We start from the raw sequence: 25,603 nt of genomic DNA on the forward strand, positions 1-25,603 counted from the left end.
GAACAAAACAAACCAATCATCTCCCTCAGACCAGGGCTAGATTAAACAGTCAATTGGTCTTTGTTCCTTCTCTCCCCATACACACAAACCCACACACACACACAAACGTGCAGGTGAATTAAACCTGTGGTTAGTCATGGCCCACAGGTGGTTCCTTCTGGTGCTTGTGCTGCTCTGCCGTCAAAACAGCTTGGTGAGTCTGACTTTCCACCATTAACGCTCAAGACATTGATCCTCATGTAAAACCTTGCTGTGTTTAAGGCATCCCTTTGTGTTTTGTTTCGTTCCTTAGACATCATCTAAGCTAACAGGTGAAACCGGTGGGTGAAACTTTGTACATTCATGTACTGTGTTTTTGTTCACCCCATACTTTTTATAAGCTAAAGATGGTATTCATAGAACATTAAAAAGTAAACACTGTACACTTCCATCTGCATCCGTACTTTCTCTGTAGAAAAAAGTATGTGGCGTGCACCTGAGCAGTATTTATTAGTTGTTCAATAAGCGATATCTCCTGACCTGCAGAAATAGATGAGGATGAAGGAAAAGACCGGGACATTTTTGACATCAACGAAGGTCAGTGAAAAGTCTTCACACCTGAACTGTGTTGAGACGGCACTGTGGTGCCGGGAAACCTGTCAACTGCATGTGCTTTTGCAGAGGCAGGTCTGGACCTGGTGGAGGGTGATATTGTGATGGATGAGGTGAGTTCCAGAGCATGAGTCCTACGGTATGTTTTCTGTGCATGGAAACAGACTTTCTTCACTCTCTTCTCCTCTCTCGAAGTCGTAGTAGTGCTGATGACAGTAAACAATGTGACATTCTTGCTTACTTTGAGAAAGGTGGACAGCAGGAACACCATCATAGGAGAAAAATATCGCTGGCCTACCACAATACCCTACTACTTGGAGGACAGTCTGGGTACGACTGGTTACACACAAACACACCGTTTCTCTCTTTTCAGTCTGTATTACTCTTTATGTTTGTGTGTATTTCCTGTGTCTGTGCAGATATAAATGCCAAGGGGGTGATACTCAAGGCTTTTGAGCAGTATGGACTGAAGACCTGCATTCATTTTACCCCTTGGAAGGGAGAGGAGAACTACATATCTGTCTTTAAAGGGAGCGGGTAAGCAGAAACCTTGACACACACAGAGAGATGGACACGCACACCCGTGTTCACGCTCGAGTTGACGTTGTGTGACACCCGCGCACTTTTGTCGACGCCTCTGTTTCTCCTCTTCCACCTCAGGTGTTTTTCGTCTGTGGGGAACAGGCGTGTGGGGAAACAGAGGTTGTCGATAGGGCATAACTGTGATCGTCTGGCCACGGTGGAGCACGAGTTCCTGCACGCCCTGGGTCTGTGGCACGAGCAGTCCAGAGCAGACCGAGATGACTACGTGGACATCATGTGGGACCGCATAGAAGCAGGTGACAAGCTAATCAAATCATCGTTAGCCACCAGTATTAACCACCATTTAACTCATTTAACATTAGAGCTGAAACAAATATGGTGCTTGCGCTTTTCAATATAATCATTCCAAAAAGTAGAAGTATTGTATTCTGTATACGTGTTTAGCAAACTGGATATCCCTGAATGTGCAGAAACATTTCCCCAAACAAAACATGTCTTTCTTTTAGGCAAAGAGCATAACTTCAACACGTACGACGACACAGAGTCGAGTGCCCTGAACGTCCCCTATGACTACGGCTCGGTGATGCACTACAGCAAGACAGCGTTCAACGTCGGCAAGGAGCCCACCATCGTCACCAAGATACCCCACTTCATGGACGTGATAGGCCAACGGATGGAGTTCAGCGAAAGTGACCTTCTGAAGCTCAACAGGCTGTACAACTGCAGTGAGTCCGGACAATCATTTTGCCAGTCATCGAATGGGTTACATTTACCTTTAGTCACTTAGCAGATGCTCTTATCCAGAGCGACTTACAGTAAGTACAGGGACATTCCCCACGAGGCAAGTAGGGTGAAGTGCCTTGCCCAAGGACACAACGTCATTTGGCACGGCCGGGAATCGAACTGGCCACCTTCAGATTACTAGCCCGATTCCCTAACCGCTCAGCCATCTGACTCCGGGTTTACCAAAAGGAGCTGTTTATTGCGATAATCAAGAATCATATATTTTATGTGGCAGCAAGATCAAATACGAATGTTTGGTGAATGCAAATAAAGGCTTTTCAGATAAGAGTTGATCATCTTCATTATCAATAGAGTAGATGTGCAATCTCTGTTTTATAACATGTTGGGTTAAAACAGTTAATACACTGGAGTAACTGTTCACCCCCCCCCACCCCACCCCCCACCAGCCACATCATCTACGTTCTTGGACTCCTGCAGCTTTGAGAAGGAGAGCATCTGTGGGATGATCCAGGGCCCCGAGGGGAACCGACCTTGGGAACGCAAGAACCACGTTAACGGGGGGCCCCAAACTGATTACACTGAGATGGGAGACTGCAAGGGTGAGACAGACTCCTTCTTTCTCAGTCTATCTCTCTCTCTCCATCTCTTTCTCTTTACACACACACACAGTAAAATCCAGGGTGCAAGTTTCAAGGTCCACAGAGCAGCTGTGTAGTTACCAGATGATTATGTTGCTTTCATGGGTCATCTACTCCTGCGCAGATAAAGATTATGGCTGGAAAGGTCAATGTTCCCCAGCGAGTTGTTTGTCTGAGGACATTTTAATGGTGGTGTTACAATGATTTACGAGTCTCCTCTAGTTCACAAAGGACTCCCATCAACATCGTGATTAGAATCTAACTGTAGTTGAATATTAATTCATCTTAATTTGACCTTTTTATTTTGAGTCAGGAAAATCAAAAGATAGTTTTTGCCTCTGTAGGAAAAGGCTTCTTCATGCACTTCAGCACTGTCGCTGGTAACCCCGGCAACCACGCCCACCTCGAGAGCCGCCTCCTGTATCCCAGCCGGTGGTCTCAGTGTCTGCAGTTCTACCTCCACAACAGCGGGGGCGCCGACGATGCTCTGAAGGTGTGGGTGCGCGAGTACGACCAGGCCAACCCCAGAGGAAAACTCAGACTCGTTCAAAGAGTACCAGGTTTGCATATCATCGGTTCTCACGAAACAATTGGGTTTGGTCAGAATGCCAACCTTCATTCAGTCAAACTGAGTTATCTGTGAGTATGCCCAGGTTAGGATTATGAGTCATGTGTCTCCGTTACCTTAAAGTGTCTGTTAGAGACGTATGGGAGCTGCATCATGTCACCCTGGATGTGAAGAACAAGTTCCGGGTCGTGTTCGAGGGCGTGAAAGGAACAGGGCCCTCGACCGGAGGCCTCTCGCTGGACGACATCAACCTATCAGAGACAACCTGTCCCCAGAACATCTGGCGCATCCGCAACATCACTGGTCTCCTAGCAACCACGCCGGTGGGGAAGAAGCTGTACAGCCCACGCTTCCTCTCCCCGGCCGGCTACTCCTACCAGGTGGGTGTGTACCTAAACGGACGCAGCGGCCCAGGAAGCCTGGCGGTCTACCTGCACCTGACCTCAGGCCCGGACGACGACATCCTCAAGTGGCCGTGTCCGTGGCAACAGGTCACCATAGCGCTGATGGACCAGAACGCAGACATCAGGCAGCGCATGTCCAACCAACGGATGATCACCACAGACCCCAACAAGCTGTCTTCTGACGGTGAGACATCCTTGGAATACAGGCTGGACACAGTCAGAGGAGACCGACTGATAAAGAGGAGAGGGAGATGAGAAACCCAACATGGCAATGGAGAGAGGAGTATTACAGGTATTTGTCTCTCGCCCCCAGGGATGGAGTACTTCTGGGACGACCCCCGCAAGGTGGGCAGTGGGGTGAGCGAGCCAGACGGCAGCTACATGTACCGGGGTCCCGGTACCGGCACCAGCAGCTACCTGACTCACGGCAGGATGAGGAGCAGAGACTTCATCAAGGGAGACGACACCATCTTCCTCATCAGCATGGAAGGTAGTGTTCTGATCTCAGACAGGAAGAACGGAGTCTCCATCCTGTAGCGTAATTGTAGACTTGCAAGCTTTTCCTGTTGAAACATGTACCCCCGCCCCCCCCCCCCCCCGCGCCCCCCCCCGCGCCCCTCACAGACGTGTCCAGACTGGTGGAGACTCAGCCCCTCCCTCCTTCAGCGGTTGCCTGTGGTAACGGTTGCCAAGAAAAAAGAGCAGCTCAAGTGTCACCCCAGGAGTCCACCGGGAGCATCACAGCTGTGATGGCTGTGTCGCTGTCTGTGGCGGCATCCATGTTGGTGGTTGCCACGGCGAGCGTGGTGCATGCCCGGAGGTCCCGGGGGAGGCAGGAGGACAGAGAGGTGGTGCTGGAGAACATCGAGGAGCACAAGTGTGAGGAATACTGCTACTAAATTTAAACTGGATTCGATTTTAACCTTGTACTGAAAAGTAGGTCAAGGAATAGAATAGTAGTCTGTGGAAAAGTCTAATTCAGTGTTAAATATTTATCAGTTATCAACATTGATGAGAATTGTATCTTAAATCTTTGCAGGACGTCTCCCTTCATCTTTACGCTGGAAACCCTGATCATCAATGGAAAATGAGCAACAACCTAAAGACATTCATAATGAAGCATAATCTTAAGTGAATTAAGCTCAGGTCTTGTCCAATCTTGCAACATAATTCTGCTCTCTAATGACACAGATTTTTCGATGCAACATTAAAGTTATTTTCTTTAACCCATATTGTTTGCAAGGAATTCAAAAAGACAATCATGTTCATGCTCAGACGTTTTATTGGAACATAGTTCCGACCCTTTACTTGCCAATGTAAATACAGAGAAGTGCGTCCGTATTCTTCAACAATGGATGAAGATCAGTGTGCATGGGACGACTAATCCTCAAATTCAAATCCATTTATTTGTACAGCCCTTGATACAAGCAATGCCACAGAGGGATTCATGTACTCCCATAGAACTGACCCTCAACCAACCTAAAATCTCAAGGAAGACAAGGAAAATCAGAGAAAAAATAGAAGAACCCTTGGGAGGAGCAGTTCAGTGCTCCCCTCCTTCAAAGACAGTTGGTGAAAGAGAGGTGCAGAACACAGCCTGTTACATCCCTCGCCCTGTTTGCATGTGTGTTCTGTCTTGTGTGTTTGTCTAGTGTTACGGCCTTTCCCCCTAGACAAGGTTCGTAACACAGGCTAAACAGTCTTACATCAATAAAAGTTAGACAACAAAATGGAAGAAACCTTGGGAGCAGCAGTCTGACAGCAGAGGATTGGGGATTTTTTAGTTGTAGGCCGGTAGTTCTTCCAGCTGTGGGTCATACAGAAATTCTCTCAGATGGTGACTGCTGGGACAGCTTGGCTCCAGACATCACTGCTTTGGGGTTTTCTACTGTGGACACGCAGGTGACTCTTCAGATGGCCACTTGTTTTACCTGAATAGTCACAGAGGTCACAGCTGTAGGGATTCTCTCCAGTGTGGATCCTGTGTTAGCCATATTAATCAAATTTGTCATTCCCATGGGAAAGTAGTCTCAAAGTCAATTAGTATCCTTATCCAAACCCCTACACACACACACACACACACACGCACACACACCATCCCACAATGGTGCTGAACCCTTCGGGGAGTAACCTGAGGTGTGGACACATGTGGTTTGTCTTTTTAATACAGCACCAAGACTGCGTTCTGCCTGAGGCCTGCTGGGCGAGGAGATGGTGGAGGCCATAGTGAATCCCCGGGGACGGGTGAGCGTCTGCTCCCTGTGTAGGGTGGCTGTGCTGGGGATTAGAGAGGCCTGCCCGGCTGCCAGTGTTTCTACTCTGCCACTGAAACAAAAAATGGATGACAGGAATGGAAGAGGAGGCTGAAAGGCAGACCTCCATTGTTGTGAGCCTGCGTACAGCCCTCGGGGGGTGTAAATGAAACAAGGCGTACATGTTGTCCCGCTGGCGTGTCCCTCGCGTTAAAAACAGTGTTGCACTTTGTTAACTTCATTTGAATTCTGTTTTGTTTGCTCAGCTAATGTATCCCCTCAATTTGCAAAGGCTATAGGATGACTTAGGCAAACTGTGTTTCATTCATTCAAGTTATAAACTGTACGATGGCACGAATACAAGCTCACTTATTAATGGCTCCTCAAGCAATAAGGTCACAGAGACACTTGAAACAACAGAAACCAAACATCGGACACTCCTCACCTAGCAGCTGCACAGCGGCCTCTGGCTATAGGTGGCTTTGGTAGAGCCTGACAGGTTCAATTAGGACCTCAAGGCCATCTCACTTTAGTAGCTGCATTAATCCACTTGGATAATGTCTTGTTTTCCTTTACGATATTTAAGATGGTTTTAATGCTACATTTCTTTTGCCGCCCCAAAGCAGAGACCCTAAGCCTCATATCCCTGGAGAATTGCCTCCTTTGGCTTTAGGCTACTATTGTGGTGTTTTCTTCCACAGAGTTAAAAACCTGATGAGGTCAGCGTGTGTCCTGACTGCTCGGTAAAACATGTCAGACTCCTAATCCTGACCCAGACCGACCATGTCAACACAATGGAATGGGCTTGACCTCTGTGTTTGGACTTGTAATTCCGGTTCACTCAGAAGATGATAAAAGCGCTGAGTAGGGTTTCACTCGTTTTAGCTTGTGTGCTCCCTAACGGGAGATGTTAAGTTGTTTCTTATTAGAGACTTCTGGTAGTGTGAAGTTGGTGTTGGTGTGTGCGTGTTGGTGTGTGCTGGTGTGTGTGTGTTCTTACGTCCTCTGTGTTCTCCCTGCTCCACTCATCCTCCGCCTGAGGAAGCGCGCAGCCACAGAGTCAACAAGGAGAGGATTGATTAACTCCATGATATGCCGACCTCGTGTAACAGTAAATGATCCTCATTTCATGAATGCAATTCATTGGATAGATGAAGAAGTAGTCAGAGTTGCTCGTTTAACTTTGAGTTCATTTCGGCTGGCCTGTCATTGTTCTTCATTAGACCCATAGGCACTCCCAGTCATATGGCAATGTGTCATCAAATAACATTGGCATTGCATGTGTGAAATACTGTTTCGATGTCATTTGAATTGTCTGTGTGCTGATGAGAGATATAAAAATTACTTGTTGTGACTTCTGCAAATCAGTCTACTGGTAAATACAGCACTTAATTGTTGGTAGCTGTAGTTATGAAGCTTTATTATTTAGCTTGGAATCTACAAGCAAATCAGTACATTTATGTAAGTAGACAAAAAAAACGACATTTAATATTTTTTTGTTTTACTGTAGTTAGATTCACTTTTAACTCAGAGACAGACTGTACAAGTTGACCTGCCAGCAACCCTTGCAACCCTTTCCCAACACAAGCAAAACCCACCGTAAAATCCTCCTGACCATAATCCATGTTAAGGATCTCACATATTTTTGCAAGATATATTCATCCCCTTTCCAACTCTAAAACACATCGCAAACAAGGTTAAACTTACGAGCCAATGGGCTTCCGACCTGGGGGTGTACTCTGCGTCATGATGACTGTTCTGAGGCTGGAGGTGTTAGCGGGGCCTGTCTGGTAAACACGGCATCTCGGGGTCAGGAGAGGGTTGTGCTCACGCGCCGACAGGCCACTGTTGTGCTTGGATTAGCAACTCGTGAACCGACATTTTGCCCAGAAAGCGGCCACTGTCTGTCATCGTGATGCACCTTGGGATACCCCATCCATGTTGAACACACTCTCACACGGTGTCTTGTTGCCACTCGCCTATTTGTATCCCAAACACAACCCGGATCCAAACCCACCATCATCAAGACCTCCAGATTGTAAATCGTTCAGGAGACGGGGCACAGTTGTACATCAGTTGTGTATCAATGGCACTGATCTGTCGGTGGCATCCCTGTTTACACGTCTGCTAGACGGAGAGAAAGAAAGTGAGGGAGAAAAAACGAGAGAACACAAGAGTAAGAGACCCAAAGCCTGACTCCACAGTGGGAGCAGAAAATGATTTGCCTCGTAGCTCTTTGATACCCTTGACTTTTATGTGGGGGCTGGAGACTGAGCCAGCTTAGCTTGAATCATCTTTAACGATTGCATGCTAACCTGCCTTCTTTAATGAAATGCCAAGAAGACCCGCATGCCAATTAGGAATAGACTGTGGGAATTCCTCTGGGGAACCCAATCTTTTCTATACAGTTGAACACTGGTGGAATAGTATGAGGTGTATCGGTTTGAAGCAGTTCTCTGACCTCACACACAGCCGTCAGGTAATGTGACTTTTTAATACTGTAACATATTTACATTATGTTTTCACAGTTGGTCAAATTGTGCAATATCAAATGAGACTCATGACAAACATTATGAGCCGTAAGTCACCAGCACTGTATTTGATTGGATATGATTCACCAATGTATATTGCAGAACATTCAGCACATTTTATAATCAGCAGCACCCAACTTGAATAGTTTTCAAGTCAAATATTGAATGGATTATTTCCATCTATATTTTTTTAAACATGCATTTTATTTGTAATTTTATTTGGCAGTCGGCCCCATCCAGCGAGCCAGAAGCCTCTTTGCCAGTGCAGCGCTAGGTGGGTCTGTAAGGGTAGACGGATGCCATGAGGCAGAGCAGTCAGAACTTGGCCTGCTGCAGATGGAGCTTGAGTTACACCAGCTGCCCACCCACTTCTGCTGGCGAGTCAGTGTCCATAGTCTGAACTCTGCCAGCAGTGAGCTCAAACGTTCAGCCTTGAGGAGAGAGGACTGTGTCTATGACAAAACCTAACCCTCAGCCAGAGCAGAAGAGATGCGGAACCTAAGTGTGCTGACTGTGGAAAAAAAACAGATCAAAAGGTGTCCCACCCATTGTTGAACATGTCACATCAAATTGCTTGAGTGTGTGTACGCGCAAGCGCTTATAGAGCATACCTCACGAAGTTTAGCATTTGACACATTTTCATAGATGAGATGTGCAAGTTCTTTACAGTTTTTCACAGTTGTTAAAACACATTTCTGGAAACAGTCACCCATTTTCTCAAAACTGTTAACACATAACCAAATCTTCAAACTACATTTCGAAAACCTCTGACTTCTGGCAAAACACTCACCCCGAAACCATTTAACCTGTGCTCAAAATCAAAAATTGAAAAATTACGTTGTGTCCTTGGGCAAGGCACTTCACCCTACTTCCCTCCGGGGAATGTCCCTGTACTTACTGTAAGACGCTCTGGATAAGAGTGTCTGCTAAATGGCGTACTGTAATGTAAGAAAAATGTATTCATGTATATACAGTAAATGCATTTAGCAATAAAGAAAATATTACCGTAACCATCACAACTCACAGTAGTACTGTCAACAAAGAACAAAGAACGGGGTAAAAACCCTCTGGTGTGCTGTATCCAGCCTTGAAAACACCACCTACAGGAGATTTACCCTGGTATATGGGTTTCAGTCATAGACCTTCCACCGCCACACAGAGAAAAACTCTTCAATTGGGTTGAGAAAAGGGCTGTATGATGGAAGGCAAACATTTACAGTAAAAATGTTTTTAGTGAATGAGAATGTGTTTAGAGTTCTGCCAAAAGTGTCTGATTCGACAAATGGGTTTAGGCCACTTAACATTTGATTTGGAGAATGAGGTTTAGTGTTTTAGAGATTCCGAAAAACTGTAAAGTATCTTTGCAAATAGATTCACCAGGCAATGAAACTCATGCTCATTTCAATGATCATGACCGGAGTTTCACGCTACTCGATCGACCCAGCATAGGTTCTAGGGAGAAAACACAAAACCTCTGTAGAGAATGCAGTCCAAACGGAAGATGTTGAACTGCTAGAATCTGAACCCTTAATGAGCCTTAAAGTTAGAGAAAAGTTAATCAAAAATGGTTGCCAACACTGTTTTAGTTGCTGTGTGTGTGAAAGAGATTGTACACACTCCCATACATTTGATATTTTTCTCACACACCCACTGATTGTGTCCACTCTTGACAACCTCAACATCACCCACATCTTTGACTCTTCAATTGGGTTGAGAAAAGGGCTGTATGGTGGAAGGCAAACATTTACAGTAAAAATTACTGGTTGATGTTGAACCATTCTCGTATACGGACACCATGTTGAAAGTTCACATTGTCCCAAACCACCATCACAGTGCAAAATGTTTGATGAATGAGAACGTGTTTAGAGTTCTGTCAAAAGCGTGTCTGATTCGACAAATGGGTTTAGGCCTCTGAACATTTGATTCAGAGAATGGGGTTTCGAGTTTTAGCAATTCGGAAAAACGAATGTATCTAATTGAAAAGAAATGACCCTGTTTGACGGAACACACTTCGATGGCAGAATTGACTTGTCGCAGCACAGAAGGACTGTAATTAGCTCCTCTGGTCTCTCCAAATGGTAAATTAAGCAATCAAGAGACGTCACATTGTTGGTTTTGACGCAAACATGCAATTTGATGCAATTCATTCTTTTTGATGCAATTCATTCTTTCTGATGCAATTAATTCTTTCTGATGCAATTCATTCTTTCAGTGTGAACTCTCCTTTCCAAAATGACACACAAAAACCCCTGCAACTTCATCCCGCTTCTACTTTCAACATCTCAGAACCCATTTTGAAATGTTTTTTGAAACCAGACCAGAGTCAGCTCTCCTCGCTGCTGCCATTTTGAATGCATTTGAACACTGCATCTGCCCACGCAGCACTCCCCCTCGCCTGACCCTCACCCCTGAACCAGCCCCATGCAAAACTCAGGAGGCCTGTCCCAGAATGCCTCAGACACAAAACAGGGAGCTGGTGCTTTGCTTGGCAGCAAAGCGCCAGTAAATGACAGCTCTGTTCTACAGCAATGAAGATGCCATCCGGCTGGCCATGATAACCCCCCTTGTCACGTCCCACACTGGTCTCAGAAACACAAGCTGTGTACACTTACCCTCAAACGTTCAGCCTTGAGGAGAGAGGACTGTGTCTATGACAAAACCTAACCCTCAGCCAGAGCAGAAGATAGGCAGGACCTAAGTGTGCTGACAGTTTGGAAAAAAAACACAGATCAAAAGGTGTCCCACCCCTTGTTGAACATGTCACATCAAATTGCTTGTGTGTGTGTGCGCAAGCACTTATAGAGCATACCTCACGAAGTTTAGCATTTGACACATTTTCATAGATGAGATGTGCAAGTTCTTTACAATTGTTAAAACACATTTCTGGAAACAGTCACCCATTTTCTCAAAACTGTAAACACAAAACCAAATCTTCAAACTACATTTCCAAAACCTCTGACTTCTGTCAAAACACTCGCCCCGAAACCATTTAACCTGTGCTCAAAATCAAACAATGCTTTCAGATCATAAACAGAGCAAATCAATATAAACACTATGGAGCAATTATTATACACAACACAAAAAATTAACAACACAACATCCAAAGCATGTACTTACGTCAAGAAGGAGGAGTCAGGTGGCTGAGCGGTGAGGGAATCGGGCTAGTAATCAGAAGGTTGCCGGTTTGATTCCCGGCTGTGAAAAATTACGTTGTGTCCTTGGGCAAGGCACTTCACCCTACTTCCCTCCGGGGAATGTCCCTGTACTTACTGTAAGACGCTCTGGATAAGAGCGTCTGCTAAATGGCGTACTGTAATGTAAGAAAAATGTATTCATGTATATACAGTAAATGCATTTAGCAATAAAGAAAATATTACCGTAACCATCACAACTCACAGTAGTACTGTCAACAAAGAACAAAGAACGGGGTAAAAACCCTCTGGTGTGCTGAATCCAGCCTTGAAAACACCACCTACAGGAGATTTACCCTGGTATATGGGTTCCAGTCATAGACCTTCCACCGCCACACAGAGAAAAACTCTTCAATTGGGTTGAGAAAAGGGCTGTATGATGGAAGGCCAACATTTACAGTAAAAATGTTTTTAGTGAATGAGAATGTGTTTAGAGTTGTGCCAAAAGTGTGTGATTCGACAAATGGGTTTAGGCCACTTAACATTTGATTCGGAGAATGAGGTTTAGTGTTTTAGAGATTCAGAAAAACTGTAAAGTATCTTTGCAAATAGATTCACCAGGCAATGAAACTCGTGCTCATTTCAATGATCATGACCGGAGCTTCACGCTACTCAATCGACCCAGCATAGGTTCTAGGGAGAAAACACAAAACCTCTGTAGAGAATGCAGTCCAAACGGAAGATTTTGAACTGCTAGAATCTGAACCCTTAATGAGCCTTGAAGTTAGAGAAAAGCTCATCAAAAATGGTTGCTAACACTCTGTTTTGGTTGCTGTGTGTGTGTGAGAGAGATTGTACACACTCCCTTACATTTGATATTTTTCTCACACACCCACTGATTGTGTCCACTCTTGACAACCTCAACATCACCCACATCTTTGACTCTTCAATTGGGTTGAGAAAAGGGCTGTATGGTGGAAGGCAAACATTTACAGTAAAAATTACTGGTTGATGTTGAACCATTCTCGTATACGGACACCATGTTGAAAGTTCACATTGTCCCAAACCACCATCACAGTGCAAAATGTTTGATGAATGAGAACGTGTTTAGAGTTCTGTCAAAAGTGTGTCTGATTCGACAAATGGGTTTAGACCACCGAACATTTGATTCAGAGAATGGGGTTTCGAGTTTTAGCAATTCGGAAAAACGAATGTATCTAATTGAAAAGAAATGACCCTGTTTGACGGAACACACTTCGATGGCAGAATTGACTTGTCGCAGCACAGAAGGACTGTAATTAGCCCCTCTGGTCTCTCCAAATGGTAAATTAAGCAATCAAGAGATTGCTCAAAATCAAACAATGCTTTCAGGTCATAAACATAGCAAATCAATAAACACTATGGAGCAATCATTAGACACAACACAAAAAAATTGACAACAACATCCAGTGCATGTACTTACATCAAGAAGGAGGAGTCAGGTGGCTGAGCGGTGAGGGAATCGGGCTAGTAATCAGAAGGTTGCCGGTTCGATTCCGGCTGTGAAAAATGACGTATCCTTGGGCAAGGCACTTCACCCTACTTCCCTCGGGGGAATGTCCCTGTACTTACTGTGAGACGCTCTGGATAAGAGCGTCTGCTAAATGGCGTACTGTAATGTAAGAAAACAATTATTTATGTATACACAGTAAATGCACTTAGCAATAAAGAAAATATTACCGTAACCATCACAACTCACAGTAGTACTGTCAACAAAGAACAAAGAACGGGGTAAAAACCCTCTGGTGTGCTGTATCCAGCCTTGAAAACACCACCTACAGGAGATTTACCCTGGTATATGGGTTTCAGTCATAGACCTTCCACCGCCACGCAGAGAAAAACTCTTCAATTGGGTTGAGAAAAGGGCTGTATGATGGAAGGCAAACATTTACAGTAAAAATGTTTTTAGTGAATGAGAATGTGTTTAGAGTTGTGCCAAAAGTGTCTGATTCGACAAATGGGTTTAGGCCACTTAACATTTGATTCGGAGAATGAGGTTTAGTGTTTTAGAGATTCAGAAAAACTGTAAAGTATCTTTGCAAATAGATTCACCAGGCAATGAAACTCGTGCTCATTTCAATGATCATGACCGGAGCTTCACGCTACTCAATCGACCCAGCATAGGTTCTAGGGAGAAAACACAAAACCTCTGTAGAGAATGCAGTCCAAACGGAAGATGTTGAACTGCTAGAATCTGAACCCTTAATGAGCCTTAAAGTTAGAGAAAAGTTCATCAAAAATGGTTGCCAACACTGTTTTAGTTGCTGTGTGTGTGAAAGAGATTGTACACACTCCCATACATTTGATATTTTTCTCACACACCCACTGATTGTGTCCACTCTTGACAACCTCAACATCACCCACATCTTTGACTCTTCAATTGGGTTGAGAAAAGGGCTGTATGGTGGAAGGCAAACATTTACAGTAAAAATTACTGGTTGATGTTGAACCATTCTCGTATACGGACATCACGTTGAAAGTTGACAATGTCCCAAACCAGCATTAGAAACAAGTGTGAACAATTTTGAGTCATTGTGTTTACAGATGACAAATGTGTTTGTTGTGTTTACTGTTTGCCGCCTGTGTTTACCATTTTGCAGTACAAGTGCATCACAGTGCAAAATGTTATGTGAATGAGAATGTGTTTAGAGTTCTGTCAAAAGCGTGTCTGATTCGACAAATGGGTTTAGGCCACTGAACATTTGATTCAGAGAATGGGGTTTCGAGTTTTAGCAATTCGTAAAAACGAATGTATCTAATTGAAAAGAAATGACCCTGTTTGACGGAACACACTTCGATGGCAGAATTGACTTGTCGCAGCACAGAAGGACTGTAATTAGCTCCTCTGGTCTCTCCAAATGGTAAATTAAGCAATCAAGAGACGTCACATTGTTGGTTTTGACGCAAACATGCAATTTGATGCGGTCGCATGCAATTCATTCTTTCAGTGTGCAGGTGAGTTGCTTGGCAGCCAGGTGCCAGAAAATTGTCCCCTTGTCTCGTCCCACACTGGTCTCAGAGGCACAAGCTGTGTACAATTACCCACACTGGGCAGCTATGAAGACAGGTCTTTGCCATTAATCACTCTTTGAACATGTCCTCACATTTGTCAGATGAACGTGACACACACGCGCACACATTGAGCTCCCGCAGTTGATAAGTACATCCTCATTTCTCTGGCCTTCTGTCAGTTGTCCCCCTGAGGAACTATGCACCTGCTTCTTATGCAGTCAAAAGAAGCACAATGACCCGGTTTGTAGGAGGCGGTCATGGCATATTCTGTCCAACAACAGAGAACTCTTGTGAAAAACACACCCGTTTCTTACTCGGATATTACATTTACTGTTGTTTGCGCCATCATTGCACAACAGCCCCAAAATAATTATCTGCATAGTATGTTGATCATGCTGCCTAAAGGACACATGCAAGGTCAAGTGGCCACCGACATTTGACACTTGACATGAATTGTGAATTAGATTGAATTTAATTCTGCCTGTGGATAGCCAACATAATTCTCCATACTTACGTAGTAGCCACTACTGCGGCTCTGCGGCTATGAGTGAAGATAACGGTAGCTCACTAGCAAGCCACAGTCACAAACATCACTATGGTTTAGGCACCAAAGGCTTGGCTCTACTCCATTCTACTTTAATTGGGTGTGCCTAATTTATTCATCTATTTTATATCTTATATATTGTTTAGCTCTTTAGTATTAGACTTCATTTAAAAAGTAGAATGTATAAATAAAATAAATACAAATACAAATTCTGATTCTGATTGCATTTGGTTCTGTTGCACAGTTTAGGCATAATTTAGGCCAAAGATAACGTTAGCTCACTAGCTAGCCACAGTCACTGTCACAGAGCGGCTGGGCTCGACTCGGATCGGCTCTGCTAAGCTGCTTGGCACGGCTCTGCCGAAAACAAATGAAGGTAGAGGGTGCTCTGACCTGCTAGTCATGGTTACAAATAGCAGCTTGGCTCGTCATTTGCAGCTCGGCAGTGGTGCTAAATGTGCAGGTAACAGTAGCTGACTAGCTCGGAACAGACACGGTCACAGTCATGTAGCGGCGCGGCTCGGCTAAGATCAGCTTCGCTGGGCTCGGCGGGTCGGCTCTGCGGCTATGAGTGAAGATAACGGTAGCTCACTAGCAAGCCACAGTCACAAACGGCACTACAGTTTAGGCACATGCAGGCTCTGCTCTACTTTAATTGGGTGTGCTTAATTTTATATTTATATCTATTTGATATCTTACACATTCTACTTGTTTAATGAAGATCCGTATATGTTTATTGTATGCACCTTTCTGCCACAGTAAATTTCATGTTTGTGGAAACTTACATGGCAATAAAACAAATTCTGATTCTGATTGCCTACAGTAATAGCTCGGTTATGCTCTGCTCTACTCCACAAAAGTGAAGAAAAAGATGGTGGAGGAAGCTTTTGGAAAGACAAGTGGAATGTGTCACAGCCCAGAGAGTTGCAGAGGATGCACAAGCTGTGGGTGTGGCAGGAGCTTTATACCAGCTGTAAAGCTTAAGACAACAAGTCTACCCAAGTTCAGTGGCAGCATGAGGTGTAACCTACCGGTTCAGCTAAAGTCAGAATCATGGAGCTGCCCTGTGAGAAAGCCACTGAGATAAGAAGCACAGCTGACGGGACTGAACTGTCAACGTTCTCCAATGTTACGCCATCAACATAGAATGATTCATTATCGCCATCACAGGTGGGTTTGTTTGGTTCGAGTTGGTCGACAAATTAAGTTGTTTCAATGTGATCTAGAACGCTGCTGTGTTGTTCTGCAAAATGACAGCTCGACCTTTGCGGGTGCTCTTACATTTACATGTATTCATTTAGCAGACGCTTTTCCCAAAGCGACTTCCAAGAGAGAGCTTTACAAAATGTGCATAGGTCAATGATGATAAACAACGAGACAGCCCCAAAACACATTGCTGGAAGCCAAAACATGAGCATACATTGTGATAAGCAACCAAGTGCAAATTACCTTTGCTATTCGAATGATATCTCGCGAATTCCGATCCTTAGATGCAGTAGAATATAGCCTACACCGAAGTGCGCGATGGCTTTTGTCAGTGTGCCACCGCAATGAAAATGTTATATTCCTGTAAGAACACTCTCAATTTTTCCGCAATGTTCCCATCAAAGACCAGGTTCCAAATGTATCAAACTTAATAAATTAATCAGTAAAAGTCTGCATATGGAGAAAACTGGAAACCTCAAACTGGTGATTGATTGTGTGCAGGTGAAACGAGCTGTTGTCCACACCCCGTCAATTGACTATTTTCCTTACACGGAAACGCCCATATTTTGTCAGGTTTCACAATAAACGTATCAATTAATCAGAAATGTCTAGTGAAACAAAAACAACGGTGAAGAAGATAAACTTTACTGAATGTGAAATAGAGATCTTTAATTAGTGAAATAGGAGGAGCATCGTGGTTGGTGGCCTTAGGCTATAAGTTATTTGAACGTTGATGGAGTAATTTTTTGATTTACAAAAAAGAATGAATCAACCCGTTGTGCCCTTATCGAAACATCAAACTGTCATGCATTCACTTATTCTCTGCCTTTCGGTCACTGTGTCACCGTATTGCATCCATATAGGGTCTACCGTATTATAAAAGATGGACGTAGTCATCGTGACCTCACCAATTAGTTTGTGAAAGCCCGTTTTGAAGCCTCGATTTTTGCACCTCTTGGTCGCCATCTTGGGTTTTTGGAGCCAGAAGTGACGAGAGGGCGAAGTTCATCAAGCCATGCTTGCTAGATGTAGCATGATCTTATCCATTACCCACAATAGTTATGGCTCTTTTTTGCACTGTGAACTGCTTCAACCATTCCCTTTTGCACTAAGGGAAATGAGAAGAGAACCCTGTTTCATTCTACACTTCACTCTTAGTATTGTACACAAAGTGTAAATGAGCAGCAGTAAATGTATGCTTTTTAATCTATGCAATCTTCATAAATAACAAGTAGGCCTATGCATACTAATACAGAAATATCAGTTGTAAAATCTAGTAGCCTACACCCATGAAAATTCTCAAAATGTTTCGATTTTTGATATTAGTTTAAACAGTAGGTTTGGAGGTGAAACAAACCTCTTTATTTGTGTTAAAAAACCCACACAAAGAAACAACTGACCCACCTGCATCCTGCAAGCACACCTCCCGATTTCCCCAGAAGTCTAGTTTACGGTAATGTTCCCATTGAGCTTAAACAAACTGAGGAGCCCTGAGATCTGTGATGCTCCTAAGCCTACTGTGCTGCTCTGTGTGCCCAGGTGATGATCCAGAATGTTGAAGACATGGGGAACTGTGGTCAAACCATGATAGCATTCTCAGAGTCTGATCAGGACCCACCTCTGTCAGAAACAGAAAATGATCCTGACTCTTACCTTGTGGCCACTGCTTTCTGCAGAACCCATGGTCTTCCAGACAGGTTGGCGTTGTGAATGGATGCTTTATGATGGCACCCAATGCCAGGAAATTCAAGGCTGGCCAAGAATGTGTCCCTTAAAAATATTTAAGACATTAGGCAATTTTGCGATGTAGAAAGGTGCTTCAACTGGCTCTCTCTCTCAGATGTGGAGGGCACTTTCACCCTGCCTTCACTGCTATAGTGTAGAGTTTGAATAAAACCTCTAGACATTCCAGCGCAGGTCTTTCTTTTCTTATTCCCTCCTTTCATTTCCAAACGTTTCATTTGTCAAACAAGCCTACAGAGTTTCCCCTGAGGTATGTTCTTCTATCATGTAGTCCCAGTGGTCTTTTTTTCTGAAGAGAGACAAAAGAGGAGCTCCTGCCAATGAGCCATTCTATTGAAACAAATGGACTAAAAATGTTAAGAAAAACTCACATATCGTGATATATAGCCTACTGCTACTGTCCATGCTACAAAATTAGACTGTGATGACGTACATTTTAGGACATAGGCCTACCGCCCAGCCCTATGTTTAACACATAGGTAGGAGAGAAGGTGTAAACTGCCCTGTTATCAGGTGATGGAGAAAGTGTTTTGTCCGTCTCTTCATAAACATAAACGGGGTGACTAAGTTCAGTTGAGTTCTGGATTTTAATATGGATTATCAATCTGCAGATAGGGAGAGAAAACCAGACCAACGTTCAAACGTAGGGAAACTTGACTTTACGTATAAACCACATTGATTTAGAGCTCACGTAACAGTGGATTCAAACCAATGACTGTAAAAAGTCAAGGATACAAACACTCGAGATGCAGTTGCACATTTGAAACACCAGCTGGCACCAGCACGGTAAAAAGACAACAATGATAGGCATGCATGCGTCATCATATTTTCATGAAATTTCGTATTAAATCGTACACTTGAACTGTTTAGACAAGACCATATTGAAGAGAATGGATTTTCTAATTATATAAATATATGCGTGATATAAAATGATCCGGCTTTAAGAGGATTTCAAACAGCAATTTTTACAATAATCTTCTCCGTCCGTACAACTTCATTTTCAACCACTTATTACAAGAGGAAAACTTATGGCATATCACATGAAACATACGTAATTATGTGGGCAATGTAGAACAGCAGGCAGATTCGAAATATATCCTTTCAAGGCCGTAACCATGGAGTCAACATTGGGGGGGACGAAATCTGCTGGGGAGTATGAGGGTCCCCCCATTGTTTATGATAATTTCGGACAGCGTGCGTGGTTGCCTGTCGTAGCGTAACACATTAATTTTTTTATATCAATATATTGTGGGGGACATTTTGACCAGATTTGAATATTGGGGGGATACATATGATTACGACCCCCCCCCCCCCCCCCCCCCAAAGAAAGAAGCTAGCTACTACAGAGGTCACAGCTGTAGGGAAGCAATTCAAAAAGACAATCATGTTCATGCTCAGACATTTTATTGAAACATAGTTCAGATTGACGGATCATGAATCTGCTGTTGTTGACTGGAATTGGTTGGGAAGGTATAGGCCAGACCAGAAGGTGCACTTGTGGTCTCAGATGAGGAAGACCACACCCTCTGACATCATCACCTGGTTCTGCTCCTGCATGCGACCCAGCAGCTGATCGACCTCCTGGGCCTCGAATGTGTGGTCTTGACCGTGAGTGGTGTCATTGACCAGGGTCAGGAGCTCGGTCACAGCAACAGACTGGGACCGTGTGGTCTTGAAAGCTTTCAGCAGGGCAGTCTTAAAAATCTTCATCCTGCGTTGGAAAATAAAACATGAAATCCATTCTGTTGCCCTGTTGAAACCCATTTTGCTTACCCATTCTACATGCAGTACCAATATTAACCACTAGAGATCAGTAGAGCTCAAGTTGAGGGGATGCGTCATTACCTGTCTTGGTTGAGGTCGGTCTTCTTCATGCTCTGAGAAACAGGCTTGGGCTTGAGGCTGGGCTGACCTAGATAAGAGGGAGGTGAACAGCAGATGAGTGAAGGATAACCTTCTCACTAGGGGCTTCTTAGCCATGCCTGGAGTGAACAGAAGACTCACTGTCACCCTCGTCCCCACTGAAATTGTAAGGGTCGGACTCTGCACCAGTCACATCCATGTCATCTTTAGACGCATGGTGTTGAGTCCTAGTCATAAAAATAAAAGGGGGGTTATTGGGATTCAAGTCTTAAATGTTCCCATTATGGTTTTTGAGCGTTGCTTTCACACAGGCCGGACCTTGTGGCCCTCTGGCTGGTTAGCCCCTGACTCTGGCTCTGGGACTGGCTGAGATCCATACTGTCATCTGGAACTTTCCGCTTCTTCTCCTTTTCAAGGATCTACGGCAGGAACGGGCCAGGAATGCATGTTAGACTACTGGATAGAGGGTGTGCGTATACCTGGGCCATAACCCACCCTGCTCTCTCTCCCTTACATTTCCTGTTTCTCTTCACCATCTGTCCTAATTAAGCAGAAATGCCCTCAAAAAGATTCAAGGATACTGGCTAGGATATTGTAAATCAATACACCCAAGGCCAAGTATTATTGAGTGTTATTATTACTAACTAATGGGATGGCTGAGGTTTGCCACGGTTACCTTTTTAAAGTATGCAAACTGGATGAGCTCGAGGGCAGCCTCTGCGTCTGCCAACTCGGTGGTCTTACTCATGCGAGCTTTGGCATGGGCCGTGGCCAATCGGATCATCGTCTCCAAGGCTCTAGCCGTCACCGGTATTGTCTGTGGCCAATATAAAGTATCCACCCAATCACACGACTGCAATCAAACTAATATATACCGATACAGCAGCTTCTGCTTCTCAATTCGGACACGAAAATGTATCCGTAACGCAAAACAAGAAGGAAAACATTAGAAATTGGGATACAGGTAAAAAGTTTTGCAAATATTTTGGTTGTAGAACTTGACTGACCCTGGCAGACTCTGAGTTGACTTGGTCGTGACTACGAAGCCTTGCATACTCCTCGGCTATGTGGTCTGAGGCCTCCTGGGTAAGGACTGGCTTCACCAGCTTGGCCACATGGATGTACTTTCTGATGAATTCCATTGTAACAACCTTATCCCTGAAACACAATAGCACAGCCAAAATACGGATTGTGTAACACTGGTGGATAGAATGACTTAAATGAAAACATTATTATTATTTTTTTTACTTTTTCCGTCGGTTTCCATAGAGAACGTTCTCCTTCTTCTCGTAGATCTGGAGCTCTTGCTCGGCTTGTTCGGTGACGTTGGGGTCCTCCGTGGTAAACACATCCACAGTGCTGCCCAGAGGCATGGCTTAGGAAACAACATGGCAGAAGATAAGCACGTTTCAGACTAAAACCCACCAGCCATCCTCACTAGAAGGGAGAATCCTAGAGGTGGTGGCGATCCTGGTCTGGTTCCAAATTGTCCCCCCACCTGTTCCCTCCTGTTCCCCCGGGGCCCGGTACCGGTGCATGCGCAACACATGGTCTGCGATCTCCTTGTCAATCTCCGGGTCCATCTGATCCAGAACGATGAAAAGCAGGTCAAACCTCGACAGCAGCGAGTCCTGGAGCCCGATGTTCTCCATGGGCGTCTTGTACTGGTCGTACTGGAGCAGAGGAAAGTACACAACACAGGTCACAAGGCATGGACACCCACTGACAGCAGCGAGTGCACAAATAGCACGCAGACTTCCAACATTGTCTGTGTGATGGGTATGTAACAGACGTAGCCACGCTCCGTCACAACAAGGTATCGTTCACCACTCAAGGGATTCGAACGCTCGACCTCCGACTTGCCAAAGCGCGACCACTACCAACTACGCCAAAGAAAAGCTAGCTCTTCTTTGACGCGGGTGGCCTCTTACATACCTGAGGAGTGAGTTTCATGGTTCTCACTCCACGGCACCCTACCGGCTCCCTCCAGCAGGGGGAGTGACTGAGGCCTCACCCTGCCGTAGACGGGGTTGGCGGCGGCTAGCACGCTGCAGCGAGCGTTCAGCCTGGCCTGGATCCCGGCCTTGGCGATGGTCACCCGACCCTGCTCCATGACCTCGTGGATGGCAGTGCGGTCCATGTCGGACATCTTGTCAAACTCGTCGATGCACACCACCCCTCTGTCCGCCAGCACCATGGCCCCGGCCTCCAAGCGACGCTCACCTAGACAACCACAGCGAGTAAAAGGCGGGTGAAAAGTGAGTGGTGGAGAATTCGATGAAAGCGTACCAGGCTAATTCAAAGTGGAATTGTTTGGTAACCGTACCAGTCTCCGTGTCTGTAGTCACCGCTGCCGTCAGACCCACCCCGGTCGACCCCCGTCCTGTCGTTGGTATGGCCCTCGGGGCAGTCAAGAGGACATATCTCAGCAGCTGGGACTTAGCCACTGATGGGTCACCTGGTCACCAGACAAACCACGGAGAGAACGAACATATAGGAGAGGCAAACACGGAGATTCCTGACCTATCAGAAGGCCATTTGCTTACAACTGACCAATCAGCAGTATGTTGATGTCCCCACGGATGCGTGTGCCGTTCTCCAGGTTGGTCTCGTTGCCCCCCAGCAGCAGACAAAGGATGGCCTTCTTTATGTACTCGTGACCGTAAATACTGGGGGCCAGCGAACGACTTAGGTGCTCAAACACATCCTGAGGGAAAAGGGTCAATTACAAAGTCTAACTTTGGAAATGAACTGAAGCTAGGCTGTATACGGAGGGAGTCAGGCGGCTGAGCGGTTAGGGAAGCGGGCCAGTAATCTGAAGGTTGCCAGTTAGATTCCCGGCCGTTCCAAATTACGTTGTGTCCTTGGGCAAGGCACTTCACCCTACTTGCCTCGGGGGGAATGTCCCTGTACTTACTGCAAGTCGCTCTGGATAAGAGCGTCTGCTAAATGACTGAATGTAAATGTAAATGTATACACTTAGTCATTTAGCGGATGCTCTTATCCAGAGCGATTTACAGTAAGTAAAGGGACCCGAGGCAAGTAGGGTGAAGTGCCTTGCCCAAGGACACAACGTCATTTTTCAGCCAGGAATCGAACCGGTAACCTTCAGATTACTAACCCGACTCCCTAACCGCTCAGCCACCTGACTCCCATACGCTTTTGAAATGTTACAGCCATCCAATCTGATTTTTTTTTTTTTTTACATTACAGTACTTTATTCTAAGTCACAAAAGAACACTTACTTTAGAATGGGCTTTACAGAACTTCTTAATCTTGTTTATGTCATCGGCTGAAAAGGTTGGCACAATTTCCTTGCTCATCAGTTTAATATTATTGGCAAGCAGAGTAGTCCTGACAGAAGGGAGATCAAGACAAACAGGAATGTTATCATAATATGTGATTCACCACAGTACAAATATTGGTTATTCTATTGACTGTTGTTTTTTTGTTACTGTTAGCAGAACCTAGAGTCCCTCTACCCCTCATGCCCCATCTATCTCCTCACCTGAAAGTGCCTGAGGTGAATCCTCCCTGCTTGGCAGGCAGGCAGCGGTAAACTCCCACCAGCTGTACACGGTCCCCTGGTTTGACTGTGTCCACCAGATCGTCGTTGGCGATGATTTCAACCGAGCGGGGAAGCTGGCCGGCCGGAGCCTTCTCAGGCATCTCCTGAATGGTCAAGGACTGGTGGTCCTTGTAGGCACACAGGCCATACTCTGTCTCCAGTGGGTTGTTCTCCTCGTCCTGGAGAAAGAGAGACTCAGTGCCTGCCTCATGTCTGTATCTGGAACTAATTGGATGGAGGTGTCCCTCCACAACCCCTGCACCTTGGTTGGGTATATGGCGCTGGAGGGGAAGGCGTCGAGCGAGGTGAGATCAGTGTATTTGCGCTCCACTGTCTTCTTAGTGGCAGGGCAGTAGTGCACACTACGCATGATCTTGGGACGGACAAGAGAACCTTCCGGAGTTACAAAATAATACCAATTCAGTTACGAAACGTTGAAAATCAAGTAGATGATTATGTGTGAGGTGAAAAATGTCTCTTACACTTGGTGACAATTCCTTCCACACAAACCAGGTTTCCAAGATACAAAGCGCTGAGGGTGCGAGGAGACACATGCCTCGTGCCAAAACTGCCCTGGAACCCCACATGGAAATCCTCAAACTGCTTGGCGTACGTTGCATCGATGGAAGCTACCAGATCCTTCAAAGCTCTCTGGAAGGCTACAAGTTCACTGAACGCATCTTTCAGCAAGCTGAAGGAGTAAACATATAATATATATATATTATATGTTTAATATTAGATATGGTGGAGCAAAACATCAATGAATTACAATACTATTAAGGCTAAACATGTATACAACTTTTTGATGTTGAACATGAGGCCCTAAACAAAAAAAACACTGATTACAAAAATATATAGATTTGCTTTGTCTTTAAGTTATGGTGCTCTTTGAATATTTAATTCTTATCACTCATCACAAACCAGATGTTCTAATTTGGACATGCATTGATAATGTTTGTTTCTACTGCTTTTTAATGCTTTAGACAGCTCAAATTATCTTTACTTACGCACTGGCCCTCTTCTCGTTCCTCCTCCGCAGGTCGTTCATGTTCACAATGAGGCGACTTTTGTTGTCAGAGACCATACTTCTGACCTTCTCGTGATAAACGCCCTGGTCTTGCTATTGGAATGAATAAAAAGATAAAGCTTTGATTTAGTTCTTCTGTACGTACACCACCTGATTCCAGCATACTTACATCATCATCCAGAAAGTCCAAATACTCTCTCTGCGCCTCCCTAAGTTCGAGATCCTCCAAACCACCGTCCATCTCAGCATGTACCTCCCGTTACCAGTGACCAGCGGCCTTTCAACCGGTCTCTTTTCCGCGATTGTTCTAATCAAATCACCTGCCCAGGTGCTGTAATGTGGGCGTCCACTGCAGGTGTTTATGCATTTGCAATCAGACATGCATGGCAACTTCCACCAGAGGGCGCTGCTTTAATGTCAATTCTACAACAAGCACAAGAGGCAGCAGATGTCTCATTCAGAACACTTCAGAAAAGGTGTGAACTCCTCACCCGTGGCGCAAGAGAACTAATTATTCATCCCCACAGCCTGCCAGAACCATCGTAATGGATCACGAATTAAATCATTGATCCTGTTTTAGTTATGACAGGGCCTAACATTCAACCGAATTGTTGTGCAATTGAGCAGATACTCAAATATGAGGCTGATGCTGACTGTAGGAGCGATGCTGGAACAGCTGTGTTGGGTTGGCGCCGATGCAGCGCTGGCCTAGGCCAGAAATTAGACACAGCTATGTGAAAGTCGAGTAATACAATTTGCGTCCTACTACGAAACTGTAAGCTCCATATAAAGGTCAGATTATATTCACAAAGCCCTTTCTTTCTCTTCTTATATTTGGTTTATGTGCTATAACACAGTGCTTTCCAAATCTGGTGACGTCAGGTCGGTGACGGAGAAACTGGGAGGCAGTGAGTCCGTTCGTGTGAGAGCGCTGCAAGTGCGTGCATACCCACTGTGGGTACGGAGTGACTCGTTCAGTGACTGCGGCGACAGCAATTTCGGCAACATGGGTGACGTTCTGGGGATTATTTGTCTCGGATATTAATAGGAAACCATTGGAAAATGGCTGAGAGGTAAGACTGTAAATATTGTCTTCCAACATTGCTTTTGAGGAATGTATTTATATGCTTGTGTATTGGGAGCTACGCTAGCTGAATGAACCAACTCACTGAGGTAACGTTACAGTAAAACGCGAACCT

At 44.9% G+C, this 25,603-nt stretch overlaps 2 protein-coding genes across 3 annotated transcripts; one reads left to right on the forward strand and one right to left on the reverse strand.

The window, feature by feature from the left end:
- The first annotated feature begins 111 nt into the window (after positions 1-111).
- mep1ba (meprin A subunit beta a) lies at positions 112-4,711 on the forward strand. 2 transcript variants are annotated; one of them, XM_067230509.1, is made up of 14 exons: positions 112-193; positions 293-320; positions 526-576; positions 661-704; positions 843-921; positions 1,011-1,128; positions 1,252-1,430; positions 1,641-1,859; positions 2,325-2,477; positions 2,861-3,076; positions 3,208-3,672; positions 3,802-3,978; positions 4,113-4,367; positions 4,528-4,711. In XM_067230509.1, coding segments are annotated over exons 1-14 (2,043 nt in total). In that variant the 5' UTR covers positions 112-136; the 3' UTR covers positions 4,530-4,711. The 2 variants fall into 2 exon arrangements, with proteins under 2 accessions (XP_067086610.1, XP_067086611.1); XM_067230510.1 differs by having other exon boundaries at positions 667-704.
- A 14,634-nt stretch (positions 4,712-19,345) lies between these two features.
- On the reverse strand, positions 19,346-24,645 carry mcm3l (MCM3 minichromosome maintenance deficient 3 (S. cerevisiae), like). The gene is made up of 17 exons (XM_067230515.1): positions 24,574-24,645; positions 24,385-24,497; positions 23,860-24,068; positions 23,640-23,770; positions 23,318-23,556; positions 23,055-23,163; positions 22,363-22,516; positions 22,136-22,267; positions 21,824-22,032; positions 21,308-21,482; positions 21,058-21,184; positions 20,817-20,967; positions 20,486-20,626; positions 20,128-20,228; positions 19,951-20,036; positions 19,792-19,858; positions 19,346-19,657 (listed from the first exon to the last, which is right to left on the reverse strand). Exons 1-17 carry the CDS (start codon positions 24,643-24,645, stop codon positions 19,450-19,452), a joined length of 2,424 nt encoding a protein of 807 aa, XP_067086616.1. The 3' UTR covers positions 19,346-19,449.
- Between the last annotated feature and the right edge of the window lie 958 nt (positions 24,646-25,603).

Source organism: Osmerus mordax, chromosome 27 (assembly GCF_038355195.1).
Source record: "Osmerus mordax isolate fOsmMor3 chromosome 27, fOsmMor3.pri, whole genome shotgun sequence".
In the NCBI taxonomy this organism is placed as follows: domain Eukaryota; kingdom Metazoa; phylum Chordata; class Actinopteri; order Osmeriformes; family Osmeridae; genus Osmerus; species Osmerus mordax.

Excerpts from the sequence above, each read along its gene's own strand:
- mcm3l (XM_067230515.1), bottom strand. The coding sequence starts at position 24,645 with ATGGACGGTGGTTTGGAGGATCTCGAACTTAGGGAGGCGCAGAGAGAG. Across the intron at positions 24,498-24,573 it reads TGGACTTTCTGGATGATGAT|CAAGACCAGGGCGTTTATCA; the intron begins GTAAGTATGCTG and ends TCATTCCAATAG. Across the intron at positions 22,268-22,362 it reads CATCAACATACTGCTGATTG|GTGACCCATCAGTGGCTAAG; the intron begins GTCAGTTGTAAG and ends TCTGGTGACCAG.
- mep1ba (XM_067230509.1), top strand. The coding sequence starts at position 137 with ATGGCCCACAGGTGGTTCCTTCTGGTGCTTGTGCTGCTCTGCCGTCAA. Across the intron at positions 577-660 it reads CATTTTTGACATCAACGAAG|AGGCAGGTCTGGACCTGGTG; the intron begins GTCAGTGAAAAG and ends GTGCTTTTGCAG. Across the intron at positions 3,979-4,112 it reads CTTCCTCATCAGCATGGAAG|ACGTGTCCAGACTGGTGGAG; the intron begins GTAGTGTTCTGA and ends CGCCCCTCACAG.